General features: G+C 38.7%; 3 protein-coding genes across 3 annotated transcripts; 2 read left to right on the plus strand and 1 right to left on the minus strand.

Moving 5' to 3' along the window:
* The first annotated feature begins 1,748 nt into the window (after window positions 1–1,748).
* LOC137714162 (cis-prenyltransferase 4, chloroplastic-like) lies at window positions 1,749–4,599 on the plus strand. Its single transcript, XM_068453440.1, has 3 exons — window positions 1,749–2,285; window positions 3,752–3,819; window positions 3,959–4,599. Exons 1-3 carry the CDS (start codon window positions 1,857–1,859, stop codon window positions 4,398–4,400), a joined length of 939 nt encoding a protein of 312 aa, XP_068309541.1. The 5' UTR covers window positions 1,749–1,856; the 3' UTR covers window positions 4,401–4,599.
* Window positions 4,600–12,199: 7,600 nt separating this feature from the next.
* Window positions 12,200–15,567, plus strand: LOC137716249 (E3 ubiquitin-protein ligase AIRP2-like). Its single transcript, XM_068455675.1, has 6 exons — window positions 12,200–12,446; window positions 12,789–12,939; window positions 13,661–13,727; window positions 13,931–14,165; window positions 14,752–14,958; window positions 15,177–15,567. Exons 1-6 carry the CDS (start codon window positions 12,382–12,384, stop codon window positions 15,202–15,204), a joined length of 753 nt encoding a protein of 250 aa, XP_068311776.1. The 5' UTR covers window positions 12,200–12,381; the 3' UTR covers window positions 15,205–15,567.
* Window positions 15,253–16,732, minus strand: LOC137716248 (ammonium transporter 1 member 3-like). The gene has a single exon (XM_068455674.1). The coding sequence runs from the start codon at window positions 16,651–16,653 to the stop codon at window positions 15,253–15,255; it is 1,401 nt and encodes a 466-aa protein (XP_068311775.1). The 5' UTR covers window positions 16,654–16,732.
* Between the last annotated feature and the right edge of the window lie 439 nt (window positions 16,733–17,171).

Consider the following 17,171-nt stretch of genomic DNA (forward strand, 5'->3'; position numbering starts at 1 on the left):
TCTCTCCATGCATCTTCTTATGGCTACCGGATATCCCTCCCTCTTGTTCGCCGCTGCATCTCCAACTCCTTCAAACAAAGCCCAGGATGTCAAATTTTTTTTTTCTTTCCCTCACTGCCTTTTGAGTTTCGGCTTAAACAAAGCCCAGTTGTGGAGTTGGTAGTAGAGCTTTTCTTTTGCATGATATCCAGCATTGGTGCTGAATCAATGTTTGGGGAAAAAGAGATGATTTCAGTTTTTTTTTTTTTTTTTTAATTTTATTGTAAGTTTAATTTTTATTTTAAGTTTGATTCCTCCTATCTGATATAATACCAAACACAGAATAAATAATACGGTTATTAGTTCGATACTACACCAAACGCCGACTAATTTAGTCAGTACTATCCGGTAGCTATTTATCTTATTCGACAGAAATAGTCAGTACAATCCGAGCCGCCAAACGATGCTTAATCTTGGCATCCTGCATTCGTTTGAGAGAGGCCTTTTTTTGTAATTCCATCAGTCTTTGCACCGATCCATTTAACTTGGTTTGCACAAAACACCATGCTCCAGGTAAGATTGCAGATCATGGACAAGAGCAAGGATACTTGTTCCCCAAGGGATGTGGCTTTGATTATGTCTTTTTTCTTATGGTTTGTAATGATACGATAAAATCATCAGTATGAGAAGCAGCCACTCTGGTCCAGAACGTCTTTCTGCTAGAGTTGGCCGAAATATGTACTCGTATGTGGCTACGGTATCAGATTACTTGGAGAAAAATGAATATGGATGAAACCGACGAGGGGCATCCCCTTCCTTTCCTGCTGCAGAAGCATCCATGATTGAACAATAATGTGGTGGATAGCGGCCCCTCACAAGGGAGATGTTACTAATACAGTACAGTTAGGTGTGGACTTTGTTTATTATTCTCTTGCCATTTGGTCAGGTACGTTGAAGGTTGAAGAAGAAAGTGGGTGAGATGCGAAGGGCAGTTGGCTGAGATATTGGTTGCACTTGTAGTCTGTTATGTGGTTGTCCTACGTGAGGACGGCTAGATGAATACAACAAAGAAAGTAATTCTAACTCCCGGCTGATCTCTTTGCACCCATGCTCTTGGTTCTAAGTTCTAAGTTCTAACCACATGATCAAATAAATCAACGGTAAATTAAGAGTACAAAACAAGAAGGGAGTACATAGGACAAAAGAGATAGTGAACACCATTTCGCACGCAAAAATCCAATAAACACTTCTACGGCCACTTCTTATCAGATGAAGGAAGACGGATTCTTGATCGTATCTATTGATCTCAAGGAGTTATATTGCAATGGCATATTTGGTGGTATCGTATATAAAACCACGACTGTATGTAAGAGTGGGCACTACAGAGAGACGTGAAAACACCCGGTCTCAATCCGGCATCAATTTTTAACTCAAAACAACTACAAGGGTAGTGCATAGCTCCCATCAGATACAAGTTACAATTCGGGAAGACGTGGAACATATAAAATGTACCTAACCAACATCATAATTCATAAATACCGTTCGTTACCAACAATTAATCAAAACATTAAGAGCTGTTAAATGAGCATCAATGTTGTGCAGATGAGTTGGTGGGTATCTCACTGACTGATCCCCTCTAGGCCACTGTTCGAGACCGCCACGGCCCCAATTTTTCATCAACACAGCAATATATATGGGTCCCACCAATAATATTTTTTGTACTTTATAGCGTGAGAAAGTTTCCAGAAAAACTACAAATTGTAATAATTCTCTCGCTAAATTGGCCTCTGCGTACGATTGTCCGAGTGTCTTCCAACTCTGCGAGGCTTAACGTTCAAACTCACGGAGGAGACGACGACGTAACAGTCCGCAGCATCATGTTCCTATCCCTGAGCTCTCCTATCCCAATCGAGAACGCCCTCATTCCCTTCAAACCGAGGTCCTCCCGCTCCCAAACACTCAGAATCCGAGCACATCCACTCCCCTCAAATCCACTATCTCTTCCTCGCTCAGCAGCAGCTGCTGCGGCTTTCAAGGAAGAGACGAAACAGTTTGCCCCTGGCGGAGACTTCCCGCTGGACGAGGAGTCGCTGCCCGCGGGTCTCCGGCGAGATTTGATGCCGAGGCACGTGGCGGTGATCATGGACGGTAACGTGAGGTGGGAGAAGCGGAGGGGGTTGCCGGTTGGGTCGGGTCACCAGGCCGGTGTACGGTCGGTGAGAGAGCTCATTGAGATGAGCTCCAAATGGGGGATTGGAGTTCTCACTGTTTTTGCCTTTTCGTATGATAATTGGAATCGGTCCAAGGTCAGTAGTTCTCAAGCTTAGAAAGTGCTTACTTTACATTTTTGGTTGAAAGACGTGATGTATTCATGATCTGCACTTGTAGCGTTGTATGTTGGAGGTTTTAAGTTCAGATCTTGTAAAATGCCAACTTCAATACTAAGTGTTTGTTTGATAGAGTTCAACTAAAGACAGCGGTGGATCTAGGAGTCTAACATCGGGTGGTTATAATCAAAGTACGCTAGTCAGGTGATGAACTAGGGTCTAGCACCTATACGCCTAGATGGGATGTAGCGGACTAGGTGAAATTAAGTAAACTTATTATATATCATACAAATAAGTGTCTATTTACACTTAAAAAACTATACTTTGTGTTGAGAATTTGAGTTTATTATTTTAATTAAGTTTATTATTTAACATATTACATACAAAAATATCATAATTTTTGCTTTAGTATTTTAATGAATTTGATAATATGATATAAAAGTTCAAGTGATTACGAGTTTGTTGTACTTTATGAAATAGTTTTCAGATATTGTATGAATTTATAGTGAATTTTAAAAGAAATAAAGGTGTCAAACATATGGTATAAAAGGTATTGGTTGAGTAATGCACCATCCCTTTATCAATTAAAATGTCTGGTGGCACAACCTGATAAGAAAAATTTAACCAAAAAAGAAAAAAAAAAGAAAAAAAGAAAAGAAAGGGAGTTGGTCATGTGAGAAATGGAGAGAGAAACTCTTTCTTCTTCATTGGAACCAAGGTGTAAGAATAGCAAAGCCATGGTGGTCTTTCTTCTTGATTCAAAACTTATGTTGCACAATATTTGCACAACTATGATGGTCTTCTCTGTTCCACAACCTGCCTGTTGGGTGCTCATCAAAGGTGACAAGCGCGTATTTGGACTTTCGGGTGGTCCATGACCATCCCTGGTCCATACATGCATCCACCTCTTACTAGAGTATCGAACCTAGAAACCTAGTAGTTAGCCTGGAAAGCTAGAGTGTTTTTCACGAAGTCTAGGTTGTTGTAGAGGGATTGAGCATTCCCTTGAACGCAATGAGAAGATCTAGGGTAGAAAGTAGCTCCCCAATTACTCAAAGAAAGTCTTGCATGAGGAGTACGGTCGTAAGATTGAAACTCAAGGGAAATTGACGTTTTACTTTTGATTTTCTTTGAAAATTTGAAACTTGTTTGGTACTACTTTATGTTTTTTAAAACTAAAAAGTGAAAACTACTTCTTTGAGTTTTCTTTAATTTTTTTTTTTTTTTTTAAACTAAAGTAGTTACCAAACTTGTGTTCAGTTGAAAACTAAAAACTAAAACTGAATCAAACGGTCCCTAAATTATTATGTCAAGTCGCTTTAGTTAAAATCTCCCACCACTTCATTGTGTTTAAAAAAATTTACTTTTTAAAGAAGCACGATTTTTGTTTTTGGTTGTTCTGTATTTCTTTGGAAATGTTAAGTGATTTGGTTTTGGTTGTGTAGATGGAGGTTGGATTTTTGATGACATTGTTCGAGAAGATGATTACCGCCGAAATCGACAATTTGGCAAGGTAGCACCATTTCTTTTTTTTTCTTTTCTTTTTTTTTTTTTTTTCTAATTTAACGTTACATTTTTGAATTCATCATATTCATAATCAAAATCAAAATACATAGTTGGTATGCTAAACTAATTTCCTTTTGTTTCGACAGGGACGGTGTCCGAATATCGATCATCGGAGATTCATCAAAGCTCCCAAATTCTTTACAAAAAGTGATAAGTGACGCGGAGGAGACAACGAAAGACAACTCTAGGCTCCACCTTATTGTGGCAGTGAGCTACAGCGGAAAATACGACGTTGTGCAAGCATGCAAAAGTATTTGTCATAAGGTAAAAGATGGCCTTGTTCAGGTGGACGATATCAATGAAAGCCTTGTCGAGCAAGAACTCGAAACTAACTGTACCGAGTTTCCCTACCCTGATCTTCTCATACGAACTGGGGGCGATATTCGAGTCAGCAACTTCTTGCTGTGGCAGTTGGCCTACACCGAACTTTTCTTTGTATCTGCTCTTTGGCCTGATTTCGGGAAAGCTGAGTTTGAGGAGGCTTTGACTTCGTTTCAGCGGAGGCAGAGGCGTTACGGTGGAAGATGAAGAGGTTTATGAGTGTTCTGAAGTTGCTAATCTGCTTCTGTTTTGTAGTTGTGTTCCGCATGGTGCAATAAAATGTTGTATTATGTGACTGACTCAATACATACATGCATACATACATACATACATACATATATATATATATATATATATATATATATCACCATCAAGTGGTGGATGTGTTATGTAATGAATAAGTTGGTTTGCGGAACCACCATGCAGATCATTAACAAGAACAAGGATACTTGTGCTCCTAGATACGTATGTGGTTCTTGATTATGTCTAGCAGCAGGTTAACCGAAGATATTCCATTTTCCTGGATTTAGCATTCATATGGAAACCCGGAAAGCTTAAGGCCTTAATCCGTAATTAGAGAACCTAATTTCTTATGCTTCCAAGTCATGGTGCTTGTTGATGCACAATATCGGGTCGATTTTGCACAACTTAGATCCGACTGTAAATCACGTACATAAGAACACAATGATATATCTTGATTCACCCAAATTGGAGCTACGTCACATTGATGTAGATCCGGTTTCACTATGTAAAATGAGAGTTACATTGTACTTAGAGGCTTGGCTAGCTAGGTTTTGCCATCCTCCTAAAGTGAGGGTGATGATCCCTTAGGTATCGTTTGGTATGCAAACGGGACGGGACTGGATGGGACGGGACAGGACAGAACGGAACGGAGCGGGAACAAAGATGCCCTCTGATGGAAACAAGGAGGAAGAAGAAGGAGACGGAGAGGTTATAATTTTGTGTTCTACGGATGTGGAACGAGTCGTTCCAGGGAGGTGAGGTGGAACGAAAATTCACCCAAAACTCGTCCTGTGGAAAAGCTCGTTCCACCCGTTTTAGGCGCACCAAATGTGGGACGGAACGCTTTGTCCCACTCTGTTCCGTCCCGTCCCACGTACCAAACGGTACCTTATATAGAACAAAGGTTTCTCTCACAACTTACATGCTTCCTGGGCCAAGTAGTGAGACCTAAATATTGAGGCGCACTTTATGGTACACCAAGTTTAGGGTTTGTCATTCCCTTAGGTATCGTTTGGTATGCAGACGGGGCGGGACAGGACGGAACGGAACGCAGCGGGAGCAAAGATGCCCTCGGATGGAAACAAGGAGGAAGAAGAAGGAGACGGAGATGTTATAATTTTGTGTTCCACGGATGTGGAACGAGTCGTTCCAGGGGGGTGAGGTGGAACGAAAATTCACCCAAAACTCGTCCCGTGGAACAGCTCGTTCCACCCGTTTTAGGCGCACCAAACGTGGGACGGAACGCCTTGTCCCACTCTGTTCCGTCCCGTCCCACGTACCAAACGGTACCTTAAGGTAGCGTTTGGTACGCAGACGGGACGGGACGGGACGGGACGGGACGGGACGGAACGGGACGGGACGGGACGGGACGGAACAGATGTTCTGTGTTATGTTTGGTACGCGCAGGACGGAACAAGACGGTTGTTCCGTCCTGCGTTTGGTAGCACATGGACGGAACGGAACCAAAAGATTAAAATGACCAAAATACCCATGTTCCGCTGTTGTTTGGTACAATTTTATGGGCGGAACGGGACATGACTTTTTTTTTTTTTTTTTTTTTTTTTTTTAAGTTGTTCAAATTTGAACACTATTATCCATTATTTGTTTTTCTTGGTCCAAATTTTAATAGGTATATGTTGTGTTTCACATGCAAACCCCTTTAAAATTTGTAATTTTTCCCCGTTTTCTACACGTCCATTCGAATTTTCACCACAAACCCATCAAATTTTATTGTGCAAATTGCAAAACCCACACCCCAATTCAATTTTTAGTCCCTAATTTTGGTCCTTTCAATTGTGGGTTGTTGTTTAGGGAGTTTAGGTTTTACAAACATTAGAATTGGCTTTGTTTAGAAGGACACCCCTCTAAATATTCCTCATTGCAGGAACAAGGCAAACCACATAAGAGCACATGACAAATGTTGAAAAATATATAAGTTTAATGATCATGCATATCGTAAACATTTTAGGGTTTAAACATTTAGAACTTAAACAAAGAAAATGAAATATGCATAACTTAAACATGAAATATCCGAAATCAAACATTCGTCCTGACTTAAAAAACAAATAATGTCTTGCTAAAGTAATAATGAAAACACTTAGAAGTTGATAAAGTTCCCCATACTAAAACCACAAATACTAAAACCTCAAAGGCTCTCCATAAACACTTTAATGAAATCTGGCTTCTGTGAGTCATCCAAGGTGGTCCAAATACCCATCAGATCGGTATCTTTCACTAACTTCATTGAAATTCTTAACACCTGATCGTATGGGAGACCCATGGCCTGAAGCTCATAAGGTAGTCTAGCTTTTGCTTCTCTAAAAGTAAAACTTTCACCTAATTTCTTCATTTCAGTAACAGCTTTATTCCAACCTTCACTGATAACAGATACAATATTTGCATCACCATCATTCTTGCTCCTCTTCACTGATAACAGATACAATATTTAGCTGCAAAGAAAACAAATAATACATTTTTTCCTAGTTCTCTGTACATATACATAAAACAAAACCAAACATGCATTACCTTTTGGCATTTTGCTTAAAGTGACTTGTTTATTTTCCTAGTTCTCTGTACATATACATTTTTTTATTTTTAGAAGAACTATACGTATACATATTAATCGCCATAAACTTGCATGCTATTATCCTTATTAATCTAGGTATATTTTTTGACAATTTGCCTTATCTTTATGGTCAGCGTTGGTGCTGGATGTTCTCAACTCCTCTCTGACATGCAGGCTTTCAAGGTTTTCACTTTGCTTATAATAATACTTTGGTTTAGTACACTATAATAATACTTTGCTTATAATAATACTTTGGTTTAGTACACTATATATGTATATATGGGAGAAATTGCTTAGAAGGTAACCAGTCTATCATATTATTGCCTAGAATAAGGATACTTAGCTGTTCTAATTTTATCACGACTACCTCAAATCTTATGAATCAAGCATAACCATCACAGCAAGTCAAACGAAAAAAAGCAGCTGTGGATTTAAATAAACTTGCTAGCACAAAAATCAGCAAGAAAACATGCATTACCAATTAACAACCCAAACATGCACAAAAAAGGTCCCAAATCACCAAAACAAAACAAAAAAAAAAGTAAAATTTAGCTGCAAAGAAAACAAATAATACATTTATATACCTTTAGCACAGAGAGTTCCAAGAATCAGAATCGAAATTCCAAAAATCTGAAAGGGACAGTTTCCCGAATCTGGAAAATAAAATGCATCAGACACGCACAATAACGATCCAACAACAAAAAAAAAGATCCAAACCATATAAGCTGATAAACATGCAAAACTCACAGATAAATAACGATCTTGGGCTGATTTAGAATCACGATTCGTAATATTAGTCTTCAGACCTGTAAGCGATCAACAATCTGTCAGAGCAATACCATTTTGTTTTTCCAATAATCCACATGAGATCAAACCCAAACATGTCAAAAAAATTTGTGCCTTTCAACACAGTCAACACATGGATTAGTCCATTGACATTTAGAATGAACCATTGTTCTTTACCACATGGCTGCAATTTTTATATACAAACACAGTCATCCTTCTAAATTCATAATAATACCAATTCAGAAATTGAATTACTCCAGAATGCCAAAGAACCTTAAATTTCCTCTAAATCAAGCAATATAAGAAATAAAATTACATTTCCAAAATCTATAAATTTATAATGGATTAAACAGTAAATATACTAAATGGGACTTCAGCCATCAAAACTAAAACTCAACCAACAGTACCCTTTTCCATATGGACGTTTTTATAAATCAAGAACAATGCCTAATCTCTGTTCTTTCACAAAAAGACAAAATTACCAAGATTGATAATTATATACTGTTAAAGTTAACTAAGTAACCAACAGAGAAAAGAGTAAAAATATAAACATAAACTGAAAAAGTTAGTGATTATATTCTTCACTGCTTCTTTCCTCGTACTTTTCTGCGCATCAGATTTCCATCAAATCAAATTGAATGGGAGATATATACCAAATTAGGTGTTTTAGTGAATCAATATTCTTCAAAGCAAACAACCAACTGCTCTAAGCAGATGTATAATAGCAGAAAGCCTGCTCTACTACTAATAAACGAACCAAAATCAACCCAAAATCCATAGCAAAGAGGCCAGCTAATAAAAGCCTGCTCTACTGCTCTACTACTCGATACCCTTCTCTTGGTTGCTGGAGAAAATGAAATAAAAAGATGCATTGACTGCTAAATGATTGTCAATGACCAAGTCATTAGAAACAGGACAGAACAAAAAACCAAGCATAGTCAATCCCTAGATGCCTGTTTGTAATATTTTTTACTGGGTTGTTAAGATCCCACTCAACACTAATTCTTTACCCTGTCCTTTTCCTTTTCATTCGAAACCGACAATTCGACATTTGAATTAATAAACTCCCCTTTCCTTCTCTGTTGATCTTAGCTAAACCCAGAATGCAAATCCTCCATTCAAATCGAAAACCCATAAAAATATTAAAATCTGAGAGAAACCCAGAACCTAAAATCACCTCAACCTTCATTGTATCATCCAAATAACCCTATCACAAGATTTTCTCCAAATTAGAATCGACTACTAATTAAATAATAAAACAATTTTCTTAAAAATACAGAGGAGAGAGAGAGAGAGAGAGAGAGAGAGAGAGAGAGAGAGATACCTGAGGACCACCAAGTTTGCAGAGCTGCTACACGGAAGAGGACGAGGAGGAAGGTTGCGAAGGGGACGAGGAGGAAGGTTGCAAGGCTGCACAGAAGAAGATGAACAGGAAGGTTGCGAAGGGGAAATGGATGAAGATGAGCAGGAAGGTTGCGAAGGGGAAAGGGATGCAGAGGTGAAGAGAAACGGCTGAGAAGAAGAGATTTTGTTTTTAGGGTTTGTTAACTGATTTTGAAGTTGTAAATTTTGAAAAAGACCAAGGGCATTTTTGTCTAAAAATATTGGAAATTTCTGTCCCACAGACGTGGAACAACCCGTTCCAGGGTGGGGGTGTGGAACAAAAAATCATCCAAAATCTGTTCCGTGGAACAGCACGTTCCACTCATTTTAGGCGCACCAAACGCGGGACGGAACGCCTCGTCCCACTCTGTTCCGTCCCGTCCCGCGTACCAAACGCGACCTAAAGTGAGGGTGAGTGATCTTTTTATAGAACAAGGGTTTTTCTCCGCTCTTACATACTTCATAGGCTAAATATTGAGTCCCAAATATTGAGTCCCAATCAAGATACTAATTTACATTTATATTTTAGAAGATTTGAGTTCTATTACTGTATTAATAATGATTTTTTGTTTTTGTTTTGTAAAAAATGTGAATGCTTGAGTGAGAAAAACTTTTTTATCACATGTGCAATGCATTGTTGAGTGTCACATGAGGAGAGAGAGGAGAGGAAGGTGCATTGCACATGTTAGATCATGTTTAAAGGAGATGTCAAAATTTTTAACAAATAATATTCTCTATATTAAGGGTTGGGGAAGTGAGCTAAGTTTCATAATGGGCTAGCAACAATATGGTTCAAATTCGCCTTTGGCGAGAATCGAACCTCAAACCTCTCATTTACAAATGAAGATAAATATCATTAGATCGTAGTACTAAATGGCTCAGGAGATGTCGAATTAAAATGTTAATTTTTTTTTACAGTTATAAAGTTTTTTATTACAACCAAGATGTTAAATTAAAATACTTTTTAGTTATTTATAAAATCAAATGGATCAAAAATTACTAATAAATTAATCAATAAGTGACGAAAAATAAAGAAACATGTGGACCATCATTAAAATAAAACAAAAAAAATTGATGTTGCCTTCAAATTTGGTAGTAAAGTGGAAAATGTCATTCCAGGTAGAATTTTGAATCTCCTTTAGAACCAGAAAACCCCTTTTTTTTGTCAAAAACAGTCTACATAAGATTTTGATATCTCATTTAGAGATGCTTTTAGTATCTTTTTAGCGAGTAACACAGTAAAAGAGATCTCTAAATATTCCAAGTAGGCCGCTCAGACAATCTTCAAACAACATGGGGCTGAAGAGTGACAAAACTATGTAGAAACTCTGGTCTTCTTTATGCGAGGTTTGGCCCAAACATTTACTCGAACGTTGCAACGTTATTAGATCAATGAGCCAAGAGGAGAAAAAATAAAAAGAAAAACTAATGAAAATGATTTGAAAATTTTGAGTTTTAATCAAAAAGATAAAAAAGTGTTGTACATAAATAATACCATGAGTGGTTTTTTAAAGTAAAAATGTTATTTGTGTTAAAAATAAACAATACCAAGAATGTTTTTGTTAAAATTTCTAAAACAAAATGAATAGCAACAAATCTGCCAGGAACGCTCCCTACCTGCTACAGAAACATGATCAAGTGCATTTCCAAAGATAATGATTGAATAATAATGTGGTGGATAGCAGTCCGAAATACGGGAGAAGATTCTAAAAAAGTAAAATATTAGTGGTAGGTGTGGACTTTGTGTTTTGATTTCCTTCTGCCTCTGGCTTGGTATGTTGAAGGTTAACCAAAGATGTTCCCTTTGCTTGGATTTAGTATTTGGAAAATTTAAGGTCTTAATCCTTAACTAAATGACCTAATTTGGCTTCGATCTAATCCTGAAATATTGCAGGTTAATTTCAATTAGGAAACTATTATTAGCATTTCAAAAATTTCATTATACATTTTTTTTTCTTCTAATTATAAAAAGTTTAGAGTGTCAAATAAGATTTTTGAAGTACTAATAACAATTTCTTTTCAATTATTCTTCAATACTAATGACTGATTTTCTAGTTAGACCGAGAATTTGTTGTATTTTTCATGCTTTAAGTCAATGATGTAAACGGAGTATGTTTCTTTTCCCTTCAAATTTCTCTTTCCTTTAATCTCTTCATATTTAAACGATATTGATTAAATCACGTCAATATCTATAATTTTCCGGTCACATCTATAAATTTACATATAATGTACTTTTTTTACTTTATCTCTTATTAGTAAGGATATGAATATAAAAAGCGTTGTGGTGACACAATGGAACTTTTTTGTTTTGTTGACTAAAAGTCTAAACCGATCACGTCCCATTTTTTAAAGGAAGATGCTAGTTGCTGGAGAATTTAATTATTTTTCTATTTTTTTAATTGTAGTTTTATCCAGTAGGGGATCACTAATTTATTTCAGGTGGGCCACCACGGACATTGATGTCAACGAATGTGTACCCTTATCCACAAACCGTGATTAACCATAATTTATAATTAATGTGAAATCATCAAGGTAATCATAATTTTTTTTTAGTACATCGAAATTTTTACATTATAAAAAGGAGAGAATTCTTCGAAGTCACACAATAAGCAACTTAATTTGATATCGAATTCATTATCCACGAGAATCGAACCTAAAATCTCTCATTTGCAAATAAAAAGAAATATCATCGTAGTATTAAACGAAATCAAGATAATCATAATTAAATACCCATCCGGAAATAATCAAACTACCCTCGGACAAATCGTCCTTTTTTGGTTTTCACAAAACCTGGTGCTCTCCAGCACCCGCTGGGCCGCCTGGTTTTCCCTTCCTGTACCTGTCTTCAAAGCCGCCAATCAAACCTCTCCACCTCACGATACCGATTAATTAACTCTCCCCAAACCCACGTGGCCGTCGACCAATGGCTAACTAACAGGAAACGTTAAGGTCTTGGCCGCAGTGGATCAAATAATTTCGGAAATTTAAATTTTAGTTAGGTGGACAAGGAATTTAAAAACCGGCCCCTCTTGCCTGTTAATGGAGTTTGGAGCGGTCAGTGCAGTGGAGGTCCGAGCTTTTGTCTCTCTGGTTTCGTCGATTCGAGAAGCTGAGGGGATAATTGGATTCACAAAAAGGTTGAGATTTTAGGGGTTTTTTTTAACTGTTATTTGTTATTTTCTGTTTGGTTGGTGGGAAAATATCGAAGTCATGGGAAAATCGTTTAGGGACTCTCTTAAAGCGCTTGAAGCAGATATTCAGCACGCCAATACTCTGTAAGTCTCCGCCTTCTTCTTCAATTCAATTATCCACCAAATTTAGGAACTTTTGAATTTTTTCATAGAAAATTTCCCATTTTTTAAAAAATTCATAGTTTCGATATAAAGACTGATTTTTTGTAGATTTTTTTTTTCAAAAAAAAAAAATTTGTCAGGATCATCTAGGTTTTTTTCTTTTGGGGCCTAACCAAGATGAAAAATCAAAATTGATTTTTACCATGTAATTATGTATTAATGATGTGGGTTTTATTTATTTTGTGCATTTATTTGAGTTTAGAGATGTAATAATTGTGGAATGCTTGTTGATCAAATGCTTTGTTTGGCTCTCTGTTTTTTCAGGGCCTTGGATTATCCGAGAGAGAAAGATGGAGCGCGTCTTCAGATGAGACTGTCTTACTGTCCGGCGGCCAACTTTTTCCTCTTCCTTGTCCAGTGGACTGACTGTCACCTCGCCGGAGCGCTCGGCTTGCTTCGAATGCTTATTTATATGGTACATTCTTTTTTCCATATCGAGTTTCGTTGTTATGTCAATGCGTGATTTTGTTTTCGTTATGTGAGTGAGTGAGAGAGAGAGAGAGAGAGAGACTGTCACCTCGCCGGAGCACTCGAGTTTCGTTATGATGTCAATGCCTGATTTTGTTTTCGTTATGAGAGAGAGAGAGAGAGAGGGAGAGAGAGAGATTTTGTGTCACCTTGCCGGAGCACTCGGATTGCTTTGAATGCTTATTTATATGGTACATTCTTTTTTCTAAATCGAGTTTCGTTATGATGTCAATGCGTGATTTTGTTCTTGAGAGAGAGAGAGAGAGAGTAAAAGGAATTTGAAATGGATTCCTCGGATGTTTGCTGCATTAGGAACATTTTTGAAGTACAACAGTAGTATAATAGCTGGTTTGCGTTTCCTGCTACTTCACCTAAAACAAAAGAGGCTATGAAATGAGAACTGATGGCCTATGGTGTGTACTATTATCTGAGGGGAACACGTTTTTTCGACTGCGGTAGTATGATTGCCGGGCCTGCTGGCCTATTGGGATAGCAGCCTTCAGGGTGTTGGGTTCAAGTTTTTGGTTGGTCTTTATTTCTGGCATGCTTTGCAATTTCACCATCCAGTTTCTCAACCTTTAATTCGTTTATGGCGTACTATCTTCAGAAAATGTAATAATTTTATTTGACTTCTTGTTTGGTTGTGGGAATGTGATCGATTTCTGCAGACTTATCCAGATGGAAAGACCACCATGTCTGTTTATGAAAGGAAAGCCAGCATCAGAGAATTTTATGGTAAGTGAGATTCAGTAAAGATGTATGTAAATGCTTCTTGTAGTAGTATTATTCGTACGCAAACGCTTGATGCTGCAAGTAAAACTTCTTGGGAGGCAGAGAGGGGGCAGGTAGTAATGCTTTGGGAGCACGGGATATAATTTTTTTTTCTTCTTCGATATTCATGGATATGTTTTTCTGAACACTTATATTTTCATGGACAGCTGTCATATTTCCTTCTTTGCTGCAACTTCAAAGGGGAATCACAGATGTGGAGGATAGGAAACAGAAGGAGATTTGCACTGCCAGATACAAAAGAAGGGATGAATCCGAGAGGGGAAAATTCTCTGAAATTGACTTTGAAAGAGAAGAAGAGTGTGGAATTTGCATGGAGGTGAACAGGAAAGTCGTTTTGCCTAACTGCACTCATACATTGTGTTTGAAGTGTTATCGAGACTGGTAAGTGTTTTGGCCTTTTTTTCTTGTGTTTCCTTTATAGTTTTCAACTTATTTGTATACAACATATTTTTGTTGTATCCATGAATTATGTTTATGTTGCGGGAGAGTGATTTCTTGTCGATGCTTTCTATGCTGTGTACCACAGATTGAGCGAACTGAAATTGTACCTAATACGTGTTAACAAACTTAATTAGGTCATCTTTTCATTTTTGGAATACTCTCGTACACATTGGACCATTTGTATTTTTAATGTTTTTGTTCGTAATAATTTTATGGTGTTGATTTGATTTTTATGTGCACGTTTATTTATCCCCATGTCTGGGGGAGCATTGTTCCCCGAAATCATTGTACCTTCTCCATCATTACGTCTTTGGGTTACTCTTTCGGCTCAGGTCAAAGTTTAAAATGGCCAACGACTTCTCTTAGAATTGACCTTGCTTAATTACATAATACTGATGTGTAAATCTGGAATTTGAATTTCATAGGCTTCATGACTTGCTTTTTGGACTTTCCTTTTCCTCGTTTAAATGCTTTTTGTTTCCATTCGTAATATCGAGCAGAACCTGATGTCTCCTGTTTGTTTCAGGCGTGGTAGGTCTCAGTCATGCCCCTTTTGTCGCGATAGTCTCAAAAGAGTCGACTCTGGTGACCTTTGGATCTACACTGAGAAATGCGATACTCTCGATTTATCAACAATCTTAAGAGAGGACCGCAAGAGACTATTTATGTTCGTTGAGAAGCTACCTCTTGTTATGCCGGATCCTGTTTTTCTACCCTATGATTCTCATGTCCGGTGAGCCTCACGTACAGCTGTCTTTCGGGAACTATTTGTATATAACATGCCTTGTTGTACTGTAATTTGAAACCTGTTAACATTTTAACATGTAATTGCACTTTGCCCATAGTTTTGATTGGCTTCAAAAGAGTAATTTATATGTTATGGTTCTTGTCATACTTTCGTTCCATTTTTCTACTTTTCTGAATTTCAATCATAGCTTGAACACAATATAGGTACATCAATTTGAATCGCTTTACATAATGCTACGAGATGAAGAGGAACGAGAGTAGCATGGCGCTGGATTGCGAGTCACGATCCATTGTCTTGAATGCGTATGTAGTCTGCGTAAAAGCGCGGATGGTCTTGTTCTGTATGAACATAGGCATGGCCTCCGTGACTGGAAACATCAAGACCTGCAATTTCGTCGTCAACCGAGATCCTCAAAATGTTGAGCTTGTGAAGGGTGTAGAAGAGAGGACCCATTGTCAAGCTGACCCAGCCCACAATGGCCAAAAGCTCAGCCACTTGCGCTCCGAGCAGCCCCCACCCGCCGCCCATGAAGAGACCATAAGGCCGTACTGTACCGACGGCGCCGGAATTATAGGCTTGGACCACAAACTCCTCTTTCGCAAACAGTCCTGTAAATATCAAACCCCAAGCACCACACCCACCATGCAATTGGGTTGCCTCTAGGGGGTCGTCGAATTGTAGCTTTAGGGCCAAGATGTTGAGCCCGATTAAGACCCAAGCGGCGAAGAACCCGCAAACAACTGCAGCCCACGGCTCGACCACCGCACATCCTGACGTAATCGCCACAAACCCACCAAGCACTCCATTGCAAACATCTAGTGCATCCCAATGGCCCACTAGCAAGCGCCGGCCAAACAGGGTTACGATTCCAGCAGTCGATCCAGCTAACGTAGTCGTAACCGCCGTTCGGCCCACACCAGTCCAATTCCCTTGATCGCTTGTGTTCGGATACGCCACGAGAATCTTATCAAACGAGCCGGGGTTAAACCCGAACCAACCAAACCACAATAAGAATGTTCCAAGCACCACAAGCGTCGCGTTATGGCCTCTGATGGGTATGGCATTCCTGAACGCGTCGAATCGGCCCACTCTGGGGCCTTCGATGAAAGAGCCCCAAAGCCCGGCAACCCCGCCGACCAAATGCACCACGCCACTCCCGGCAAAGTCAATGGCCCCAGAGCTGAACAATAAGTTACTCGAGTTTGGGCTAAGCCACCCAGTGGACGACCACACCCAATGAGCCACCACAGGGTACACAAACCCGGAAAGGAAGCAAGAGAAAATGAGGTACGCACTAAACTGGGTACGCTCGGCAACAGACCCACTGGTTATACCCGCAACAGCTATAGCAAAAGCCCATTGGAAAAGGAAGAAGCTGTAGTCATAGTCGTAGGTGGAGTTGGGAATGTCCTTGAGAGCAAAGAAACTTGTACCAATAAAAGGGTTGGCATCTGAGCCTTCTCCGAATGCAAAGGCAAAGCCAAATAGGTAGTAGGAGAGGCTACCTACCACGGCGTCGACGACGTTGGTGAGCATTATGTTCATGGCGTTCTTGGCTCGAACGGAGCCGGCGCAGAGCATGGCGAAGCCGAGCTGCATGACGAAGACGAGGTAGGCGGAGAAGAGGAGGTAGATGGTGTTGATGGAGTATTCGACACTTTCCTCCCATGAGGCGGCCATGAGAGAGTTAGAGAGAGAGAGGTGGTTGGTAGTGAAGAGAGAGAGAGAGGTGGATATTTGAGATGGGTTTTGATAGTTTTGTTTGTTATGTGTGTAATGAGAGGTTTGAAGTTTGAATGGTAGATGCATGGTGAGTGCTTGTGCGGGATATTTCAAGGACTTGTGGTCAATGGGTGGATAGGCTTATCGACTCGGCCGTTCCCACTCAGTTGATTGATTTTCATATTCGGTTTTCTATTTTAATAATACTACTTAGACGCATAAATCGATTTCATTTGATGACACTCTCATTGAACTTTTTTTCAGTGATGACTGATGCTAAAATTGAAGTTTATAGTTTTTGGAATTTAAACACAAATAAGTAACGACATTTGACAAGAACATTGGAACGTGAGGTATTTCAGTAATTGAAACAATGAAAAATTAAGACCCGACCTAGTCGGATTTCATATACCCTACAAATTGTATCACATTGTAACTAAGCTTTTAAATTGAATAAATCAAAGTATAATCAAACG

This window comes from Pyrus communis, chromosome 14 (assembly GCF_963583255.1).
Source record: "Pyrus communis chromosome 14, drPyrComm1.1, whole genome shotgun sequence".
Classification (NCBI taxonomy): Eukaryota; Viridiplantae; Streptophyta; class Magnoliopsida; order Rosales; family Rosaceae; genus Pyrus; species Pyrus communis.